Source organism: Symphalangus syndactylus, chromosome 6, assembly GCF_028878055.3.
Source record: "Symphalangus syndactylus isolate Jambi chromosome 6, NHGRI_mSymSyn1-v2.1_pri, whole genome shotgun sequence".
Lineage (NCBI taxonomy): Eukaryota > Metazoa > Chordata > Mammalia > Primates > Hylobatidae > Symphalangus > Symphalangus syndactylus.
The window spans coordinates 54,634,451-54,648,605 of record NC_072428.2 but is presented as its reverse complement, the minus strand read 5'-3'; the positions used below and the strand labels follow the sequence as shown (position 1 = coordinate 54,648,605).

Here is a 14,155-nt window from a genome sequence, read left to right as displayed (position 1 = left end):
GCCTGGGCAACATGGCTAAACCACATCTCTACTAAAAATACAAAAATTTGCCAGGAGTGGTGGCACACACCTGTAATCCCAGCTACTCGGGAGGCTGAGGCACAAAAATCGTTTGAACCCAGGAGGCAGAGGTTGCAATAAGCTGAGATTGCACCATTGCACTCCAGCCTGGGCGACAGAGCAAGACTCTGTCTCAAAAGAAAAAAATATATATCATCACAGCCATGCCTAAAACATCCTGATGGCTCCCAATCACCCGAAGGATAAAGTACAAGGCTTAGTATATGACCCTGGCCTACCATTTCAACCTTCTCTCTTACAGCTTCTCTACCAATAACTATGTCACTCTATGTAAACAGTCGGTAAGGTATCATGCTGGTTCATGCCTCTGTGTTTTTGTTATTGATTATCATACTGCCTTTTCTTCTTGAAAGCCTTCTCTCTCTTCTTGGTCTTAGTAAATACCACTTTGCTTTAAAGACTTACACAATTATTATTGCAAAAAATTAACATCACCTACTCTTTTGCTCTCCAAGTTATAGTTTTTGCCTGCCTGGTTCATTCTGGACTACAAAGTTTAAAATCAGAAAGGGGTTATAAATAGGATTGATCAACTAGAAATTTTTTCTGTTCTGGCTCTTTTGAGAGAAATACTATTCTGGATAGATTGCTGTCTATATTCAACAGAGTAAAAGAACCTTGCTGTGTAACACTTAGGATTTCAGATCAAAGAAACAGCAAGAACCTTTTACCCCTAGTAATTGAGTCTCCTGACAGTTAGTGATCACTTCTGTTCTTCAAATTCATCATTTATCCTACATCCTTTTTCTTTTTTACGTTTTAATTATTTAGACTTTTTGTATACCCTTTACTAAGACTCCCCAATTCTATTTGTCACATTTTCTTTATAATTGTCTGTCTGCCTCTTCTCTGTCTCTCTCTCTCTTTCTGTCCCTTTATCTCGTCCCCCCATACATGTACATACACATTTTTTTGTGAACTATTTGAGAGTAAGTTGTACATCATGCCTCTTTCCCCCTAAATTCTTTAGTTTATATTTTATGTATTTCCTTAGAACAAGGACATCATCGTGCATAATACTCTAGAGTTATAAAAGTCAGCATAATAGCATTGATACTATATCTGCAGGCTATACTGAGATTCACCAGTTATACCAGCGCCTTTATAGCAAATTTTTTTTTCTAGTCCAGGATTATCTATTGCATTTTGTCAGATCTTTCTAATCTCCTTTAGTCAGGAACAGTTCTGCAGCCTTTCTTTATTTTTCAGTATGTTGATATTTTTAAGTAATGCCAGTTATTTTAAAGAATGTTCCTCCACTGGGGTTAACCTGAAACACTTATTACTGTGATGATTGTCAAATGGTGATTTCTAACTCTACCGTCTCTTTTGCATTTATTAATTGACATTCTATACAGAGAAGCTGTTTCTTCTCTCATATTTATTTTGTATCAGGATGGATTCGTGGATTCTTATTCAATAGGTTATAATCCATTACTGTTATTCATTCTGATGCTTAAGTTGTCCTAGATTTAGCCAGTGGGAGCCTCTTCAGCTGGATTCTGGGTCCTTTAAACATGTCTCCATTCTTTTCTAGGAACTTTCTTATATTCTGGCATAACTTGATCTTCCAGGCTCATCTTTTGTTATTGATAAATCATCTATCTAGTTTTTCTTAGTCTAGCAAGTTAATGTATATGCATTCTGTTAATATTCTTACTAATTAGAGTGTTTGAGGATGAGTTAATTCATTTCCTAATAATCTGATGTTTCCAGCCTCAAAATTCTAATTCCAATTCTAAAGGACATTCTTATTGACTCTTCTCCTTTTGTGTTTTATAGGTAACCATGGAGCTTATTACAGATAACAAAGATTTCACTGGTATCAATACTAAGTTAAGTGGCAACACCCATTATACCCCACTTTGTGCTCCTACAAGTCCAAATAAGGCACTACCAGAACTTAACCAAGATATGACCTGTACCAAAAATCCACAAAACTTAAATCAAATTCATGAGGAAACTGCAAAGAAAGCACAGAACTTGGTGCTCCCCAACCGAAAGTCACCAAGCCCTGTAGCACCACATCCTTCAACCTTCATAGCTACGCCAGCCTCCCATAATTTAGTCAATCAGACAAATGGGTCAACAAAAGAGAGTGCTTTGCTGTTGCATGTGCTGTTGATGGTGCCAGATGGGAAAGATTTTATTAGTGGAGAATCTGAGAAACAATCACCATGCAATGTTTATTTAAATTGTAAACTCTTCAGCACAGAGGAAGTCACCAGATCTGTCATCGCATGGGGCACAACACAGCCGGTCTTTAACTTTTCTCAGGTAACTTTGTGCATTCCATATCCATTAGAGGAATATAGGGGTGAGAGACAAATGCTTCCCAAATTATAATTTCATCTTAAATCTAGAATGTTCAGACTAGAAGGAACCTTTGTAATTATCTGGTGTACAGATTCAGTCCCACTATTGGATGGGAAGAGGGAAAGGCATTGTCAACATTTTAAAACTGTTTTGTCTTTATTTCTATTCTGTCTGAGTTCACATGGTTTCTCACGTTTCTTTTGCCTGAGTTTTGGGATTCAATTCCTTTCTGCTTCCTCTAAGACTTTGATTAGTTAAACCTCCTCATCTTTCTCCAATCTCTCCTTCTTTATTATTTTATTTTGTGTATTTCTCCTCACATTCTTCTACCTACTTCGGTATTCATCTTAACTTGATTTTTCTGTGTAATGTGGTGCTTAAATTGTTTTCTTTCTTGGTTTTTGTAACTTTACTGTCTTAATTTCCTCCTCACTCAAAGCTGTTCTTTTTCAGTCATTGGGCCAGAAGGAAAACTAGGAAAAGGGTGGTAACCCCAGTACTTCTTCCTTTAACTGTTGGTGCTTCCACTCATTACTCTATTGCTGGCACTCTTCCAAATCAACCCACTTTTCCCCATGGTCATCACATCTATCCACACAGCTTCAGCACTCATTTTTATGAAGATAACTTCCACGTCTACATTTCTATATAAGCCAGACATTTCCTTTTAGTTTGAGATTTCTCTGTCTAACTTCCTGCTGGTCATTACCACCTGGATATCTCAGAAGCAGTTTACACTTGGCATCTAACACACTGCCTGGCACGTACTGGGTATTCAATAAAGATGTGTAAATGAAAGAATGAATTCAAACATGTTCAAATCTGAATTTATCACTTCTTCCAAATCTGTTCTTCCTCCTTTTGTCTGCCCTAATTCAAATTATAATTTACTCAGCCACCTAAGTAGAACCTGTTAGTTGTCCTTGACTCTTTCTTATGTAATTACTTACCAAGTCTAATAGATACTATGAACTTAATTATCTGGAACACATCCCTTTACCTTCACTGCACTGCCACTTCTTCCATTCAAACCTTCACCCTCCTTCCAAAGAGCCTTCAGACTAGTCTAGCTGTTTCCCAGCTCTCTTTGTGTCCATTGCCTCCTTTATGCACCAAGGAGAATGACCTTTCTAAAACACTAACCTGAACATTTTACTTCCCTGCTTAAAGCCTTTCCGTAATTCCCTATATCCTTCAAGATGGAATGTAAATCCTTGGCATCCAAGACCCTTTGGAAACTGACTGTATGTACTTCTCCAGCCTCAGCTCCTGCCACTCTTCCGTTTATACTAGATAGCCCAGCTGTGCTCAGCTACTTAGACTTTCCTGAATATTCTCTTCTCCTACTTCTGTATCTTTATATGTGCTCTTTCTTCTGCCTTGAATTTCCTTTAAGCCTTCTTGACACCATTTAAGCAGAGCTTTTTGTATCAGTTAACTCCTGCTCAGCCTTGAGATTTAAGGTTACTTTGTCCCAGAAGTAGTTGCCTGCAACTTCCTTATTTGGAGGTTAGGTTGCTGTTCTAATTTTATTTTTTTTGGTTTCAAGGAACAGAAATGTGTTCAGGATATAAACACTAGGTTTGTATCCACCTTGTGTTTCTTAGGTGGATACAAAAGTAACTCTGCTCTGTTTTCTGGTGTCTTCCTCTCATCATCCCTTTTCTAATTTCACCCTTTTTGCCTCTCATGTTTTCTATTGGCTTCAACATTGGGGCTTATTGACGTTCTACTGTTACAGTTGTCCCTACAGCTTGGGTTTCTTCGAATTGGTGGGCCCTTGATTCTACCACTAATTTGACAAGAGTGCTTTTGGCTTAGATCTCTGATTCTCTTTGTGACTTGTCTTTTTCAACTACCAACTGGCCAATTCTGGAGTAATTTTATGTTGAAAATCCAGAGGAGCAGTTGGCTTTGCTCTTTACTGTGACACCTGTTGGGCAGAGTTTTTGGCACTTGGCCATTTTATTAAATGCTATCCAGCCAGTGAACTGGCTGCACTTTGATGAAATACTCAACTCTTGTCAAGTCAGTAGCATACTTGTTTCAAAAACATCTTTCTTTCAGTGGGGTTTACTAGTGGATCACTTTGCCTTAGAAAGGGTTGGACGAGTTTGGCAGGCACCATGTTTGACATATTTAACAACCTTCTCTGTGTCCTCAAAGCTCCACCTGTATGAGCTTTGTCATCAGAGAACTCACTGTTTTGTATCTGGCCTTTATGTGTTAGTCTCTAAGAGCAGACTGCTACTTCTCTTGAGGATACAGAGTAAGTTTTATTTAAATGTCTTTAGCCCCTAACACTGTGTGTTAACAATAGGCTTTCTGTAAATGCTTATTGAATGAAAGTATAAATTAATGTTTGTCTCAGGTATGAGTTTTTTTGTTTGTTTTGGTTGTTCTTCTCTCTTAGGTGATTCCTGTTTCTCTGTCTTCAAAATACCTGGAAAGGCTTAAGAACAATGTGATGGTAATTGAAACTTGGAATAAGGTGCGGAGCCCAGGACAGGACAAGCTGCTCGGGCTGGTGAAACTTCCCCTCCACCAGTTTTACATGTCATTCAAGTAAATAGGACCTTTTGGAGTATTCTTTATTGTGCATCTTTAACTTTGTATGGACTGAACAGGAATTCTTTTGATTTGCAAACATGAATAGCCCAGTAATCCCTTGAAGGACTTTTTCCAGTTTCAACACAGTTGCTGCTCTTTCTCCTATTCTAAAGCAGTCTTACAGATATTGCTTACCATGTTTCAGGCACTATGTTAAAAACCTTACAACATCAAGTCATTTAATCTTCTTGATAACCCTCTGAGGCAGGTACTTCTGTTTGCTTTTTTGTACAGATGAGTTAACAGAGATTCAGAGAAGTTAAATTACTTGTCATATACATCATCAAGTGGAGGGTTAGGACCCAAGATAGCATGGCTCTGGAGTCCACACTCTTCACCAAAAAACTCTATTGCCAAAAGTTACCACCTCACAAAAGGTGGTTTACCATTATGTCATAGAACTTCAGTATTGTTCACATCAGCTATTTGTAAGTTTTATATAGTGAATATTATCTTTTAGACCTTCAGATTTGATTACTCCACCTCACTTTTAACACATAGGTGGGGTATTGATTAACCTGAAGGTTATTTCGTTCCTCAATACAAACTGTTTCTTTTTTTTTCTTTTTCGAGACGGAGTCTCGCTCTGTCGCCCAGGCTGGAGTGCAGTGGTGCGATTTCGGCTCACTGCAAGCTCCGCCTCCTGGGTTCATGCCATTCTCCTGCCTCAGTCTCCCGAGTAGCTGGGACTACAGGCACCTGCCACCACACCTGGCTAATTTTTTGTATTTTTAGTAGAGACGGGGTTTCACCGTGTTAACCAGGACAGTCTCGATCTCCTGACCTCATGATCCGCCTGCCTCAGCCTCCCAAAGTTATGGGGTTACAGGCATGAGCCACCGCACCTAGCCCAAACTGTTCCTTTTTAATTTTGACTCAAGATTCTGATTTTTAATTATTTTAGCACTGACCTCTTTCCCAGCAGCCTTCTCATAGTTCTGTGTTTTAAATGTTGTGTTTTACATTTTACAAAGAGCACCTTTGTGGGCATTAGCTCATTTGAACCTTACTATAACCCTATAAAGTATTGTTATTATCCCTATATTACAGATGAAGAAATTTGTCCTTTAACTTGCAGAAGTCACTTAACCTCTCTGACTTTCTTTTCCTCATCTGTAAAATGAGGGTGATAGTAGATTACCTATCTCTCTTGTGGAACAATCGTGAAGATCTAGAGAGAAAATACATGGATATGCCTTCTGTGAACAGCTAAGTATTAATACTTACAACAGTAACATTGGAAATCATAGCCAGGCTGGGGAGTCCTGCTGGTATCGTGGATGCCACTGTCTGCTGTAGGCTATTAGTTTTCCTTTTTTTCTTAAATTATGATGTTAGTTTGGTCTGGTGTTACCCTTCTTCCACTTCACTTCTCATTCCATTAGATCTCATTCTTTGCTCAGAGTGTGTAAAATAATAGTAGCTATCAGTTACTGGGCATCTTCCATGTACCAAGCATCATAGTTGGTATTTTGTATGTTATCTCAGTTTAGTCCTAACAACCACCCTTTGATGGAAGTTTTTTCATTGCCTACGTTTTAAAAATGACAAAACCGACTCAAAAATGTTAAATGAATTGCTTGAGTCACACAGCAAGTAAGTGGCAGAGCTAAGATTCAGCATGGCATTATAAATAATTTATCAGAGCTTGAATCCCAACTTAACCTCCTACTAGTTGTGTATCCTTAGCTAAGTTACTTAACCTCTTTAAATTTGGCTTTTCTCATCCATTAATAGTGGATAATACCAACCTTTGCAGCGTTAAAAGGATTAGAAACACTATAAAATGCCTATCACATACTAAGCACTCAGTAGGTGGCAGATATTGGCAATATTATCCAAATCTTATCTGTCAGACACCAAAGTCCACATTCTTCCTAGTAGACCACACTTCCTCCCTGTAAAATAATGTAGTTTAGCAAAGCTCCATGAGACACTGCTCAAATCAGACACTGGACTTGGGTCCATAATGCTACAGAGACATATCAGACACATTCCCTGCCTTCAAATTGCTACATTTTGAACTTCTCTGCCTGGTAATTTTTATTTGGTAGGTCACTGACAGATGCACACATTTTTTAAAACCGCTATTACTTTTCCAGTTGCAAATCTATTTTTAACAAACTGAAAAAATGAGTCAACAAAGAAATGAAACACTCTATGACATGACTGATGCTTGTTATTTGCTTATTCACAATTTCTCCCCCTCTAGAGATCCTAAGATTTCTCGCCTGCTGCTGGATGCCCAGTACCCAGTTGTTGCTGTCGACCGCTACATGCCTGTGATTGATGTGTTTTCAGGCCACCAAAATGGGAGTCTTCGAGTCTTTTTAGCTATGGGTTCTTCAAATCAAATAATGGCACTACAAAGATTAAAGAATGAAGAAGGAACACTCCCTCCCTTCAGCCCTAGGCCACCCCATTTCCTGGACCAGCCAACTGCAGCATCTGTTGCTATGGTAGTAAACGCTATGGTTTACAAAAAGTCATTATTTCATTTTCTCTTGCATATTTTAGTGAATATATTGCCCAAATCCTTTATTTCTGTAATGAAAGGCTCAACAAAAGAACATAACGTGCACTCTAGTGCTTCCTATAAATCAAAGGAATCATTGGTAATTTTCTGTTATGATTTAAATGGATCTCTATGTCCCTCTTAGCTCCCTGAATTTATAAAGAAAATCCAATCGAACAACCAAATCTTAATTATCTAATTTACTAGCTTAATTGCTTTTAAAAAAAACTGGGAGTGGAGAGTGATCCCAAATGTAAGCCAGCAAAATCTTATTCTGCTTATTGGCTGAGCCCATGCTGGAAAGTCATTGTGAAGTGCTTGCTTATCTACTAGTAATTTAAAAGTAATTTGTTTTTGTATGGTGCTTTCCAGTTGAGAAAGCACATTGACATACATTCTCATGTTTATTTCCCTAACAACTACCTGAGGTGGGTCATTGTTATTCTGTTTTATAGATGATGAGACAGAATCAAAGAGGTTAGGTTACTTGTCCGGGGTCACATAACTAAGAATGAGAGAATTGGGATTCAGACACAGGTCTTCTAACTTCAAGTTCAGTCTTTATTCCACTGTATCACATACTATTGTATCTTCTATTTGTTGTCTTTACTAGTACAGCCAAATCTCAGTATCCATACCATTTAAGTATGTTATATTCTTAAGTCTGAACCCAAATGACAAATTTAAATGTCTCTAGCAGGGAAAGAACTATTAGGACAATAACTTTTAGCAAGTTATGGTTTATTTGTATATTATGAACTCCAAATTTTTCTTAGTCATTTGTTAGATTTTTTTTTTTTTTTTTGAGGTGAGGTCTTGCTCTGTTGCCCAGGCTGGAGTGCAATGGTGCCATCTCAGCTCACTACAACCTCTGCCAACTGGGTTCAAGGGATTCTCCTGCCTCGGCCTCCCAGGTAGCTGGGATTACAGGCACCCACCACTGTGTCTGGTAACTTACATATTTTTAGTAGAGATGGGGTTTCACCATATTGCCCAGGCCAGGCTAGTCTTGAACTCCCAACCTCAAGTGATCCACCCACCTCGACCTCCCAGAGTGCTGGGATTACAGACATGAACCACCACACCCGGCCAGTTATTTCTTAGATATTATTGTTTGTCAATAGATAATCGTATTTTTCAATTTGAAAATTACATAAAAGCACAAATAAAGAAAAACCACATTAATATCCCCAAGTCTGTTTAGGTGTTATATGGCTGTCATCTTGCAGTGTAGACTCAGATTTTGTTAAATTCCATACTAAAGGTTAGAAAATGTTTCTCACTATATGCACAGAGGAAATCCTTGAAAGATTTACCTGTGGGATTAGATATCTATAAAAACAGTTGTTTTTTCTCCTATACTCATGCCTCTCATCCAGTTCACCATTTGCAGAACTGAATATCAAATTGCTATGATACTATAAGGCCAAATTAAGTAGCTGTTGTGATTCTGAGAGATTTTTTTTCCCAATTTTTTTGCCCGAGGGAATCAAATTGCAAGTTTCCTGTTTTTCTAAGAAAAATTTTTGAGCAGGTATTGCTAAAATATGCTTTCAGATTTCAAAGCAGAGACCTAATACAGTCTCTGTTCTAGATTTTTTGGATTAGTAGTTAAAATGTTAAACACATGTATATCATATAGTCTCAACTCTTATCTGAATGCTGAATTCCCCCTTTGAATTTTCCTGAATAATTTGTTCTCTAAGATCTGCTGTATAGAATAGGGATAAAGAACACTGGCTCTGGAGTCAGACTACGTTAAGTCTGAACCTGGTTCCACTGTTATTAGCTCTGCATGTTAAATCACCTAATAAAGGTGAGCTGTTTGGTATAGTGCCTGGTTCATAGTAAATCCTCGATAAATACATGATTATTTGTTGTTATTACCTTTAGTAACAGTGTCTTCACTACCTCCCGAAGTAGTCCTTACCATTATTGGACAGTCCTGGTGTTATCCCCAACTGATTTGGAAATAGTAATTAGTACCTGTTTGCTATTCTAAATGGCCAGGCTGAGGAGTCCTGCTGGAATCGTGGATGCCACTGTCTGCTGCAGGCTATTAGTTTTCCTTTTTTTCTTAAATTATGATATTAGTTTGGTCTGGTGTTACCCTTCTTCCACTTCACTTCTCATTCCATTGCTATTCTAAATGTAGAATTTATTCTAAATTTACGATTTATTATTTTTCCTATGAAGGGAATAGCCTTCTATTCTTAGTATATTAAGAGCTTTTATCAGGAACAAATGTTGAATTTTATCAAATGCCTTTTCAGCATTTGTGTTAATCATTTTTATTGTTCCATTAATGCACTGAATTACATTTATGGATTTCCTAATATTAACCCAGTCTCATAGTCAAGAGTACATCCTGTTTAGCCTACTTACAGTGAGCAGTTGTGAGAGTTACAGTGAAAATTAAGTATCTATTTTAGTATCAACTAATTATACTTATCTCTTTATCTATACTCAGACTTCATAGAGAAGCAGAAATATTCTAAGCAAGTTACTCTTTAAAGCTCACCAGTGTTTCTGTTTCATTTAATAGGCAGAGGACCGAGGAAATGGACTGATGGAGCACTGCTTTGAGATCCATGTAGAGATGGTTAAAGGGCTAGCCCCTCTTCAGGCAACAGTCTGGGGAGAAGCAGATTGTTATGTCCAGTACTACTTTCCAGTTCAACACTCGCAATCCAGTGTGCTGAAAGGACCTGAGTTCCTTGAAAATGGTAGGTTTAGATATTAGGCTTTCTTATTCTTATATGGTTCTTTTATTAGATTATACTTGAGTTTTTTGTTTTTTTTTTTTTTTCTGAGTGAATTTTGTATTGTTGAATATTTCTAGTCTTACTGGGCAGTAAAACAGGAGATAGGCCAAGTTTTTTTTATTTTTTAACTATTTTTGTAGCTTTTTATTTTTATATCATTTCAAATTTACAAAAACCTGTAAAAATAGTACAAAGAACTTTGGTATACTCTTTACCTAGATCTACCAATTATTTGCATTTTGCCCCATTTTATATCCTTTACATGCCCACTCACTCTTATCTATACACATAGCATTGATTCTTATTCTTCGCAGTAGTTATGTTCTGTAAAGCCACCATGAACACTGAATTAAGGAATACTGAACTATTGCTCCTAAGGGAAATATGTACATATACATATCTCACATAGATCATTATCTTAACTCCTAAAATAACTCACCCTGCTAGACTCTGTTTTCTTTATTTTATGAAAGAAAAAAATGAGATTCACAAGCATTAAGTGACTTGCTTGGGGCTGCCCCACTAACAAGTGCCAAGGTTGGCATTCAAACCCCATCCTACTGTACCCAGAGTGGAAGCTTGTCACTGCCCCCTACTGTCTCCATCTTCTGGTAGTCTCTGAGAGCTGAAACAAGAAGTCAAACTCGCTCACCTTGTTCTCACCTGGGAACAAACAGGCCAGGTGACTCAAATTTTTTGCCATTCAGTGTATGTTCCAGAATGATTGCCAGAGTGCTGCCAGTGTTGATTTTGAGGTTCAAATAAGAGATTAGTATATACAGAATATATAAAGAACTCTTACAAATCAATCATTTCTTAAAAACCAATTAAAAAGTGGGCAAAGGATCTGAATAGACATTTCTTCAAAGATATACAAATGGCTAATAAACACATGGAAAAATACTGAGCATCATTACTTATTTGGGAAATGCAAATCAAAACTACCAAGATACCATTTCATACTCGCTAAGATGGCTATAATTAAAAAAAAAAAAAAAATACCTAACAAGTGTTGGCATTTGTGTGGCAATATATGAATTGTCCACCAGCAAGGTATCTTTTTCTTCTGTATTATCATGGGACCTTAGGGAAGCATAGCTACTAGGGAATTACTAAGTAATATTCACTGGAAGAACATGAAAGAAGAAAAAAACACTAAGTCATAGGTTGGATTATTCTGAAATGCTTTTCTTTTCCAAAGGAATTACTCTGAAGCCCTTCAGAACTGCAACCACACTCTGTGTTCCGGATCCCATCTTTAATAGTGAACATCATCACTCTCTCCTGTTGCCAGCTGAAGTTCCAGTGCAAAGGCTCCTACTAAGTGCCTTCTCTGCACAGGGCCTCGTGCCTGGAGGTGGAGTCCAGTTTGAAATCTGGTGCAGGTACAGTGTGGAGACCCCAGTCTTATGCCTAGGAAGGAAGTGCACAATCATAAAGCATCCTACTCCTAACCAGCCTAGGTTGAATTATTGTAAGGAAGCTAAGCAGCCTCTTCTGCCCTGTTTTATATTATTTGGATTTGACAGTGACTCTTGTCCGGTTTTTACTGAAATCTGTTATTAGGATCTTATGAGCCATTGTGTCTCATATTTCTAATCACTACTTACATTGAAAGTGAAAGTCTTATTTATTTTACCTCCTATTATGTATTAAACATATCAATCACCTTTTTTGTGCTTCCCTTACTGCCTTAGTTAGTTCAGGCCCTTTTCATATCTTGCCTAAATGACTGTGGTAGCCTCCTAACTGGCCTCCTACTTATAAACTCATTTCTTGTAACCTGTTCTTCCCACCACCAGAGGAACATTTATATTTATTTTATAAATATAATTTAATAATATAATTTATATATAACATATATAAATTATTATATTTGATTTATATTATAAAATATAAATCCACTCAATGTTACAGACATTGGTAGAGTTCCAGGAAAATACTGGCATAAATAACAGATGTTCAACCCACCCCTTTACATCTGCACCACCGACAAACCAACTAAAGTGCTTAAGAGAGTATAAATATAAGAGGAAAGGAAACAGCATCAGGAACAGAACTAGGGATGAGTACCATCCACATGCGAGAACACTTTCCTAAATACAATTAATTGTCAGTCGAGTACAAAGAAGATTTTTAAAACTACCTAGGTTTGAGTTACAACTTTGCGATCTAAGAATGGATTGTTTTGACATGAGAAGGAAATAGAGTAGGTACTGACAGATCCTCATTACCCTGGTAAATTAGAGGGGCTTCAGCATGAAGATGAGAGTAAGCCATGAAAGAGATTGGGCCTACTCCACTTTGAACCACTTTTGCTGCTGCCAGATGGAAGCTTTCAGGAGTGGCCACCCCCGACAGGTTCAAGGCACGTACAGTTACCTCACAGAAAACTTGAGGGAAGCTGGGCTTTGTCCTGAACTCAGGGTATAATTTATGGAGTTCCTCCTCCATGTAATGAGTGGTAAATTTACCCAGACACCATAGCTGCATACTACCAACACAGAACAATCAGGCACCAAAGATAACCAGGTAGTGAAGGCTGATCTGTGGGGCAGACTGAATCATTTATCGCCTAGTTCTTCTGACAACTTGTGCTTTTGTGGTTTACAGATACTATTATCCTAATGTGAGAGACCAGCAGGTCGCCAAAGGAACCTTGCCATTATCAAAGATCTGTGCTATGGTAACCACCCAGCATCGTGAGGATGTGGGAATACAGACCTTTAATCTCCCTTTAACCCCCAGGATTGAGAACAGGAAAGAATTGAGGAACCAGTCATCAGGTAATTGAAAACAAGATTGTCTTTTTCTTTCAAAATCAGTATACATAAAAATATATAAAATAGCCGGGTGTGGTGGTTCACACCTGTAATCCCAGCACTTTGGGAGGCCAAGGCGGGCGGATCACCTGAGGTCAGGAGTTCGAGACCAGCCTGACCAACATGGAGAAACGCCATCTCTACTAAAAATACAAAAAAATTAGCCAGGCATGGTGGCCCATGCTTGTAATCCCAGCTACTTGGGAGGCTGAGGCAGGAGAATCGCTTGAACCCAGGAGGCAGAGGTTGCGGTGAGCCAAGATCAAGCCATTGTACTCCAGCCTGGGCAACAAAAGCGAAACTCTGTCTCAAAAAACAAATGTATATTATATATAAGAAATATACAGTAAACGTAAACATCCCTTTTCTCTCTAAATTAGTGATTCTCCACATTTTGAGGGATTTGCCCTTTTGAGGATCTGATGAAAACTGTAAGACACCTTGTCTTGGAAAAAATGAATATAGAATATACACTGCCAATTTTGTATACAATTCTAGAAAACTCATAGCTCCATGGAGTCTATATAAATGTTGCTTGTCTCATTTCACCTTTAACTTCAGCAAGCATTTTATAAGCCCTCATGCCATAAATTCTAAGCATTATATGGTACACTCAGAGAATTATTATTCCAAGCCAACATCAGCAGATGGGGGATTGGTAGAAGATAGCATGAACCAGGAATTCACTGTAAGGGAGGAGAAAGCTAAGGTTTAAAGTTGGGAGAGGATTAATTCAAATTTGGAGATTTGAATGATATTACATCCTAATGCTTCCAGCAGGAAATGCCTCCAAATTTATCATCAGATAACAAAGTTTAGCCTCCTATATCAAGTTGCTGTACATGCTTGCTAAAGAGTATCTGCCAAAACAATAGGTTTTATGTCACCATAATTAAGATTGAGTTGTTCCTCCTGACCCTCCCTGATCAGCTTATTCTGTTATTCCATAAAGCTCTCCCTGAAATGCGACAGTAGGATGATAGAGTTTTTATAAAAAGGTAGCATGAAAAGGATATTTCAGGTGGTGATGGTAGGAGGGTGATAGA

At 37.9% G+C, this 14,155-nt stretch overlaps 1 protein-coding gene across 24 annotated transcripts in view; it reads left to right on the top strand.

Annotated features, from left to right (window-relative positions):
- C2CD3 (C2 domain containing 3 centriole elongation regulator) overlaps positions 1–14,155 on the top strand; it is a 175,961-nt gene that overhangs the window by 76,974 nt on the left and 84,832 nt on the right. For 22 of the 24 annotated variants that reach the window (XR_010121340.1, XM_063641296.1, XM_063641304.1 and 19 more), the window contains 6 exons: positions 1,864–2,358; positions 4,811–4,962; positions 7,220–7,466; positions 10,068–10,248; positions 11,489–11,672; positions 12,901–13,073. Coding sequence is in view for 23 of the 24 variants with exons in the window: in XM_063641296.1 (XP_063497366.1) it covers positions 1,864–2,358; positions 4,811–4,962; positions 7,220–7,466; positions 10,068–10,248; positions 11,489–11,672; positions 12,901–13,073 (1,432 nt within the window). In the remaining variant the exon portion in view is untranslated. The remainder of the gene's footprint in view (positions 1–1,863; positions 2,359–4,810; positions 4,963–7,219; positions 7,467–10,067; positions 10,249–11,488; positions 11,673–12,900; positions 13,074–14,155) is intronic. The other 2 variants (XM_063641309.1, XM_063641308.1) reach the window with 1 other exon arrangement.